This window comes from Mya arenaria, chromosome 14 (assembly GCF_026914265.1).
Source record: "Mya arenaria isolate MELC-2E11 chromosome 14, ASM2691426v1".
Classification (NCBI taxonomy): domain Eukaryota; kingdom Metazoa; phylum Mollusca; class Bivalvia; order Myida; family Myidae; genus Mya; species Mya arenaria.
Genome location: NC_069135.1, coordinates 24,637,639 through 24,647,197, shown reverse-complemented (window position 1 = coordinate 24,647,197; position 9,559 = coordinate 24,637,639). Strand labels below are relative to the sequence as shown.

The 9,559-nt window shown below is 34.3% G+C and overlaps 1 protein-coding gene across 1 annotated transcript; it reads right to left on the bottom strand.

Annotated features, from left to right (window-relative positions):
- Positions 1–572: 572 nt before the first annotated feature.
- On the bottom strand, positions 573–2,795 carry LOC128216941 (uncharacterized). Its single transcript, XM_052923668.1, has 4 exons — positions 2,454–2,795; positions 1,990–2,264; positions 1,574–1,697; positions 573–711 (listed from the first exon to the last, which is right to left on the bottom strand). The coding sequence occupies exons 1-4, from the start codon at positions 2,545–2,547 to the stop codon at positions 632–634; spliced, it is 573 nt and encodes a 190-aa protein (XP_052779628.1). The 5' UTR covers positions 2,548–2,795; the 3' UTR covers positions 573–631.
- Positions 2,796–9,559: the final 6,764 nt, after the last annotated feature.

Sequence of the window (9,559 nt, the reverse complement as noted above, 5' to 3'; positions counted from 1 at the left end):
ATTTCTGTATTGGTGTTACGCTATTAAAGGCTTTCTCGGTAGGTTTTAAATGATAATACGCGAATGGTTACTCAACTGGTTCCAGTTACATGTTTGTGTCATCGACCTAACAAACCGTGTAGTTTATTTCATTCAGTCTTGACTCTGTGAAGATATGTATATATATTTAAAAACAATATAATATACAAATAACTGCTTAAATCTGTAGAATCAATTAATTGAGGTAGGTACGTTTGTTATTAAGTGAATCTGAGTAAAAATAAGATTTAAAATGGAAGCACAAACAACTGGTCGGAAATGTTCTCGTATAATTCGTTGTTTCAATTTCAACAAATATATTTGCCATCACTAGGAAAATTATATCTAGTAAAGAAAGACCAACATGTACAAAATTTCAGCTCTCGCAGTAAACTTATGACGCAACAACCTCTAAAACAGGGTTTCAGATATTTTAAATTAGGGAAAACGTTCTAAAAGTTTGTTAATGGCCATTATAATCTCATATCAAAGTACAATAGTAGTCTTCAATCGCTCGTTGCTGATAGTATTGCTCATCCCGATTTTTATGGTGATGTTTTAAAGAAAATTCGTAAAATTAAAATGTTTCCAGCAGGTAGTTGGGCAGATAGACTTAATAAATAACTTGGATTTTATTTAAACCGTGGATATAAAGGCAATGTTTTGAAGAGCACTTGCCTTCTTGTTGAATACCTGAAACAAAATATTGAGTTGAATATAGCATCTTTTCATAACTAAACTTTCAATGCTTTGATTTTTATGAAGAATTTGCTAATTCATGTTATCTTTAAAATCTTTTTTGGCGAACACGTGTTGACTGACTCCGAGTGTTTTGGCTGTGACTTAATTTTCTTCAAATATTTTACGTTATCAATCATAAAGTCGCTTTTATTTTTAATAATGTTTTTCTTTATTTGTTCCCAGTTTTTGTACAATGGTGCTTTTTATTATGAAACTCTATAATCACACAGTTTTAAACCTTTTTTTATAAGGCAGACTGTGTGTGATGTTTTTGGTTTCTAACGATGACTGCATCGTATCTTTGAAAAGTATTTGCATTAGGTGCTCTGAATTGTTTCCCTCCGTCTGCAGATAGAGTTGGGATCTCTAATCATAGAAGTACTTGGGGTTTACCTTTTCGTTTTTTGTTATTATTTGTTTTATTGATAAGTTTCCTCAAGTTAATGCATACTTTGATAAGATTTACCTTTTGCGTTTTATCTTTATTAATGATTGTTGGGATAAGAGTGAGGTTTGTGAACATAAACTGGTATAAACCCCCAGTATATTTACATTTTACTGACCGTTCCAAGGCAGTACCTAACAATTCTTGATAAACCAATTATTTTATATATATAGTATTTATGCACTGTGCTGTTTGTAGAGTTTTGTGCTGTTCTATGTTTCTTGTTTGTGATTTTGTGTTCTATGTCTTTTGCGTTTGCCCATTGCCACTAAGCCGGGTTTATGTTTAAACATTTTGCTACTGAGCATGTTTCTGTAGCTTTTTGCTTTTAATATGGTTAAACAATATTGAATCATAATCAGTAAATACCTCTGTAACGGGCGAAAATCCTGACTATGAAAAGACCCTCATCGTGGAAGAAAGGTTCACGGAAGGTTGCATACGCTATCTTGGCAATATCGCATTTTTCATTGATCAAAAACTCATCGCACGACTAAAAAACAGAAAAAAAACACAAAACTATGCTATGGCACAATATTATCAGGAGGCTAGGTGCATGACTGTCACATTATTTTCTCAAAGTTTGCGCTTCTCACTTAAAAATTCGTTGGTTGGAGCCCACCAGGGATGATTTGTACCCTACTGGCTGATACTGGTTACTAGACAACGGACTGCCCCGTTTACACAATTCGTTGAAAGGACTATAATGTTGTTGTTTGATTATCAGCATTAAATGAAGTATATAAACTACAATAATAAAAATCTTTGTCACGGTGTAGCATTACCATTGTGTTTAATCTGTATGTGAATCCAAACTGGAACATTTCTGAACACTTGAGAGTCCAGTCTATATTTTTTACTCCGGTGTATCTCGAGTACGGTGCCCATACACATAACTCTGCGCCTTTATGATTATTTGTTATCTTGACCTCACATCTTCCGTAAATCGATCGATTCGGGTCGTACACCTTGCCACCGTCATAATGGAAGCGTATATCATCCGACGGATCTAATGAAAATTCTGTTCCACACGTGCTGTTTGTGACGTACATGTCTTGCGCTTAAAGAAATGCATTAAACTTGTTATTTGTTTTGAAACAAAAATCATTTCTGTTAACAATTTTAACACATTTCATTATATTTATATTATAGCTATGTCATTTTACATTATACGATGCAAAAAAGAGATAAATTTATTATTTTAAAGTTTGCCAAATATTGACCCACTACATACGAATGATAAACTTACCACCGTTGATGAATACACAACTGAAGCATAACAACGGGATGATATGAACACATAAATAACACAGAAAAACTTCCAAACATTTGCCATTTTCCATTCTTGTATTTGCAGAACTTAACTACCGCTTTCTGAGCATGCTTCAATGTATGTTTCCAATATTGTGCAGCCAGTATCAAGTTTCAGCAGTCTGACAATTTATCACGTGACTCATCTTTCTATTGCACAATACGCCCGACAGCAATATTATGGCATGGTTGGGCATTGCTATCATCGATATTATAAATACCTTATCACTCTTGTGTTTAAACAGGTCTCAAACTTCACCATGTCAGAGCGATGCCTGTCCATGACAACAATCCGTTGCTTGAAATGTGTCATACACTCTTTTATTATCCTACTTGACGTTACCCTACGTAGTCACTTTCGAATTGGTGTTATCTGCCCTTTGACATATAATATTCACATATTAATATTCAGAGTTTATTGATTACAGTAATAACTTAATATATCAATGTTATATTCTATATTTTTTAAATGTGTTGTACACTGCAATATGCTCTTTAGGTCATGTGCAGGTATATACGTAATGGGGTTTATTTACTTTGTTCTGATCGATTGTATTCGATGTTCAAACATTAATCCTGTAGGTAATAAGCATAATCGGCGGTCTTAGGTCTTGAGCGTTCGATATCCGGTCTCCGGTCTCCGGTGTCCGTTTATACTGGAGTTAATGAAGTGGTGATGGTGGAAAAAGTTGTTTTATCATTGTAATAGTTTGCACTATAAAATATTGTATGAACGAATCCCTTTAAATAAACTGGAAATGCTATTTAATATTTTAATGAAATAAGTAATCAGAAAAGAGTTACATGTATTTTGAGTTAGACCTTTGATTAACCAAACATACAAGGTTTCTAAATTTGTGTTAATTAATCTACATTTTGTGCTACTCATTATACATTTTCTTTTTTAAATGCTTCAATAGAATTTAAAGATATTAAGAATGCAATATTCAATGTACACAATAAACGTTTTTATTGCCAATCAATTTTTCTCTTCTAAGGCTTATAAAAATTGGGAAAATTGTTTTAACATTGTTATAAACATTTTGAAAAATAAATATAATAAAATTAAAAGCTCTATATGATTTTGCTGCATTGCTCCGAATCGTATTTTGTTGTTGAATTTTCCAAATGCATGGTATACTGGTATTGTCATGGCCTAGGTCTTGTCTTGCAAAACGTAAACGTTGGCTCTAATACTGGAAATTTATTATAACAGCATCCGGTGTAAGTTTGCAAATCCGGTTTACTTGCAAACTTAGTTTTTTTATTATCTTAGATATCAACTTCAAAAGCGACACATAGAAAGTTTGCCCATTAAATAAGAAATATTTTAAGTAAAATTAAAAAAAAAGTTTTAAGAAATATGAAAATTTTAATTCCAAAATTGATTTCTCCCGTTGGCCACCAATTGGATTTTAGGTCCCCCGCGGGGTTTTGGCAAACTCCAATTGGAGAATTTTCCATATGAGCCGAAACGGGGGAAAAAATCAGCAATTTGAAAAAAAATCAAATATTACAATTTGGAACAGAAAATTACATTTCTATTTATGTTTTGAGTACTTGAGTTCAAACTCAAACTCGTTTTATTTACTAATTCAGGTTACAATGTATGCAACAACATGAATAGGATATATAAAAAAAAACGCATGTTAAAATATTGGTAATCGGGTACAGAAATTCGAAATAACTGATTAATAGTACGAAATACAATAATCATATATACATGTACATGACGTATAAAAGCTTAGCAGGGCCACTGTTGTTTTATCCCGTCTACAAAATGGGGCATAATCACACCGTGTCAACTACGTTGTTTAGACCGCGGTATAAAACAACAGGGGCTCTGTCTGGCTATATAATTTTTCGTGAAAACATATCAATGGCAAGTACAATGTTATACAGAGACCAGTGATAGTAGTATCAGATTTGCATGTTACACAAGTGAAGGTAATCATGTATTTGGTAATATCAATCATTCTACAGATATAGTCAATTTATACATATCATAACGACACTGAAATTCAATATGGAGACAAATACGTTTCAAGGTTAAGTATCAATTAATATTTAATAAAATGTAATAGATATCTACTTGTATTGGCATGACATTACCGGGGGGGAGTGTTATTGTTCATTATGGATAAGATATATACAATACTAGAAATTTGGGTTAAGAATGAGTTATACATAGCGGATAAGGTTACAGTTATGAATATTAAACGACAGATGAGTAAACAAAGCGTACGCCAGTGTAGATGTATTTGTTCCTCGTTTTCTGCGTGATTTTAGTGCGGATGCATGAATGGGAATATTTTAGTGAATGAACGAATAATTTGGTTGTAAATTTGGGCACCGGCGACTGATGAAGCTAAGGATTTATTTGTAGGGTAAGTTGTTGTTTTTTTCTATTTCTTTCAGTAAAGTGCTGTGTTATATCTTTTATCCTTTTTTGTTTTTTAATTTTAATTTTATATGTTAGAATATGATGTGAAGTATTGTTAAGTTCGGTTGCATGATTTAAATATAATTCGAATAAACCTACATAAATTTTCAAGAGTGTCTATATCTGTACTTGTCATTAATAGCTTATATTTCACAATGTTAGGGCGGTTAACAAATAATGGTGAGATGTATTTAATTCTTTGGTTTTTGAATTTCTTACAGACTAGTAGCGTGTGGAATTCATCGCCAATGTCTAATGAGCAAAAATCACACTCTCTTTCGTTATAAGCCTTGGTTGTGCTTTGCCATCTACCTCTTTCAATAGCTAATTTGTGGTTTGCAGATCTGAACCTAAATAAAGTTAGAGCATCATTTCTGTATAAGATCTTTAGGTAGAGAGCTTGTTCAGTGTCTTCTTTAAATAGGTTAAAGTTTTTGCTTTTATTTGTATTATTGATGTTTGCATGCCAGGACTGTTTAAACTGGTCAGTTAGAATGTGTTTTACCAATTTGTCGAGCGACTTAAGGTTTATAGATGCTTGTTGGAACCAAACATTTGAAAGGCCTACATCGTTTAGTGTTTTTTGTATGTAAACTAACCATTTTGACTTTAATTGCGTATGTAGCATATAGTGATAACATGACGATGCCAGTTTAAGAGAGTTAGGATCTAGGATTTTTGACCAAAATTTTATCATTTTCGAGCGTATAATTATATTAAGGGGGATTTTCCAAGTTCTGAGTAAAGTATATACATTGGTGTGCTTTTCCTGGAATTAGTGATTTTCCTCAGAAAGTCATTATGTACTTTCTCAATGACATCAATATTTTCAAACCCCCAAATTTCCGATCCGTATGTAAGTATTGGTAGAATAGTGCTGTCAAAAAGTTTTAATTGTAAGTCTATTGGAATATCAAGATTATGTATTCTTAGTAATAGTAAGTGCATTGCTTTGTTTGCTTGGTTAGCTATATGTTGTCTTGCTGATTTAAAGCTTCCATTGCTTGAGAAAAGAGTTCCGAGATATTTATAGCTTTTAACAATTTCAATATTATCATTTTCAATCCTAAAACGGAATTTATCTGTTTTTCTGGCACCAAACATCATTATTTTCGTTTTACCTTTGTTAATGTTTAGTTTCCATTGATTGCAATAATTTTGGAACACATGAAGTGTATCTTGGAAATCTTTTTCATTGCGACCAAAAAGGACTGTATCGTCAGCATAAAGTAAAATTAGCAGGTTGAAGAAATTTGTCATCGTTTCACTCTCGATCGTTATGCCTGTGTTTATGTTTGAACGTATATATGTTTCCAGATCATTTAAGTATAAGCTAAACAGCACTGGGCTTATTTGATCGCCTTGTTTGACTCCGCATGTACTTTTGAAATGGCATGACTTTTTATTGTCTATCTTTACACATGTTTTGATGTTTTCATATATAGACTTTATGGCTCTGAAAAATTTCCCGTTAATCTGGTTAAATAGAAGTTTATGGTAGAGACCATCGTGCCAGACTGAGTCAAAGGCTTGAGAAAAATCTATAAATGCTATAAATAGCTTATCTTTAGAGAGTCTCATGTAGTCGAAAAGGAAATTAAGAGTGAATATGTGATCAATCGTAGAATATGATGATCTAAAACCTGCTTGATTTTCACGGAGTATTTCCTGGGTTTTGAGATATCTGTTAAGTCTTTCATTTAAAACTGACGAGAATAGTTTGCCGAGGCAGCTCAAGATACAGATTGGTCTATAGTTAGCCGGGTCCTCTGTTGACCCTTTATTTTTGTATATGGGTCTTATAATACCTTCCTGCCAAGATTGTGGGATAATTCCACTGTCGAAAACGGCGTTGAATAGACCTTCATAAATTGGTAGCATAGTGTCTTTAGTAGATTTAATGTACTCATTTTGAATAAGGTCGTTTGCATAAGCCTTCCCATGTTTTAATTTACTGATTGCCTTTTCAATTTCCTGTTTTGTAATTGTGGAGTTCAAAATAATATCGTCATTGTTAATCTCATTTTCTTTTAAAAGAGCGGGTTTCGGTCCACTGCTTTCATTATCGTTTGACCCAAGTGTTTTAAAATGCTCGTACATCTTACTGAGCTCAGGGTATTTGATATTGGTCTTTTTGTTTAAACTATTTAATTCTTTCCAATAGTCTTTGGAGTTCTTTGAATTAAGTTTTCTTAACCTAATTTCATTATTGTGCTTTTGCTTGCGAATAAATTTATTCATTATCATTTTATAATGTTTACTTGCCTGTGTTAAGTTATCTTTAGTGAGTTCAGTTTTATTTAACTGGTATTTCTTTTTTGCTTGGTTATACATTTTTCTAGCATTTTGGCTTATTGGACCGAACCACGGTTTATTATTAGTATTATAATTATATTTTGCTCTTTTATTAAAAGTTTTGTGTGCAGACTCGTTAAATATTCAGAGATGTTGTTGGTTGCGAGGTTAATGAGGTTTTCTGCATTAGTTACATCAATATTTGATAAATAGCTCATCGTTTCTTCTATTTTCTGGGCGTTTATGTTTTGGGTGAATTCTATTGATTTTGTGTCTTTCCATTTCGGATTTGTTATTTTACTGTCATCTGGGTTTTCGTTTAGTTGTTTGGCGGGTATTTTGCATTTGATATTTAAAGTTAATCTAAGAAGGTTATGGCCATCCGAAAACAGGCAGTCCAATTCGTTTATATCAAAGGAAACAACTCTATCGATGAGCGAAGTGGATACAATATCATAGTCAATGACTGAATTTTGTCTAAATGTACTTTTGCCAATGTGTTTATCATTTCCTAGTCTTCCGTTACAAATTGTCAGATTATTGTTTTACAGATGTCTAATAATCTCTGACCAGCTATATTAACTCTGTTATCTGTGGTGTGTCTGTTAATTTGAATTTGAAGTGTTTCTAGGATTTCAGCTGCATTCATATACTTAAATAGTTCCTCATCAAAATCAAAATAGTCTGCGAGGAAACCGTCTACCTTGATAAAATCGGGTAGATTAGAGGTATGGGCATTGGTATCACCTGTAAGTAACAGGTTTGGCGATTTGGCTACCATAGTGATGATTTCTTGTTCGAGTGAAGAGTAAATATCATTGTTATAATATTTGGAATTATCAGGAGGTACATAAATAGTTCCTACTAACAAGGGATGTGATAGATTTAAGATGTCGTTCGATATTTCCATCCATAATACATATTCACAAACAATTTCTACAATTCTAATAAAATTCTTAAGAGACGATTTAATGTATACACCTATTCCACCAGACTTGCGCTTAGTTTTTTGCATTCTGGGTTTTGATAAAAAAGTATAATTTTCTAACAAAATAATGTCATGCATATCTAACTTAGTTTCTGTTACACAAAAATTCATTTATAAGTTTCGTAAATTCTTCGTATTGCATTCTTTGCTTAAGTCCACAAACATTCAATGTCCCAAATTTCAGGTTGTCAAGGTGACGCTTGTTGTCTGGCACAGGGACCCTCGCCGGCCAGTCCTAGGCCTTTGACATGCTATTCGGACCTCCTGGGGCGTTTGTCACAAGTGGAGCCGCAGGGGCGTTGTTGATAGGCGGGGCCGCTGGGACTTCGGTAAAGGCGGAGCCACAGATGCATTGATCACCGGCGGGGTCGCACGGGCGTCTGTCACCGGCGGGACGGCGTGGGCGTTGGTCACCGACGGGGGAGCACTATTGGCCACACTTCTTTCCCCGCTTTCCGGAGTGGGATGTGACGTGGAGCCTGGGCGCGGCTTTCATTGTGCATAGGTTACTGTTTGTGGGGTCTGCGCTTGCTGGGCCAATGTTTGACGATTAGCCATAACCGAGGCGTAGCTACATTCGGAGTCAGAGTCATCTGTGTCGGACGGCTGCGAGTTTTCTGTCTCCATATCAGGCAGCCGGCGGTGTGGGGGCCTCGACTCCTCAACTTTTGGATTTGCTTTAAGGTTTGTGTTAGCTTGTTCGGTCATGAAGATAGTGTTTATTTTAACAGTAGATTCAACAGCATGGTGAATATCACTGTCTCTTGGCCTGTTGATAATAATATGCCAGTCAGGAAATTTGTCTTCTGTCACCATTTTGTCGATTTCTAATGCCGCTGGGTATCGAAGTTTAACACGGTCTGGTCCAAGATTTCTTTTTGCCTTCATATATTCAGGCCATAGCTCGCGCCTTGCGTTTGATATTTCGGCAGGGTAGTCTCTATTTATACTGATATTTGTATTTCTAAGCTTGTTTGCATTTTTCAGAATATGGCCTACTTGGAAGCGGTCTGAGAAGGTGACCAGGATGGACCTATGGATGACCTTACCACGAATGAGTCGGCGTCTACCTATTCGCGTCGCGTGACGTATGGAGAATGAGTCGGAGGCCAAGCGGAGTTATTACCTTTATTAAAATCTAAAAAAATTAAAAAAATATGGTTTTAAAGGTTAAATTAAAAATAAAGGAAGGAATATCCTAAGGAAAAATTAATGTGTATATTTCAAAGAAGTAGTCCGTATTTTCCCAAAACGGACACGTGTACATAAAACCGCGAGAACAGTTTATTGATAAAGTATGTGTTTCATGTACTGCATA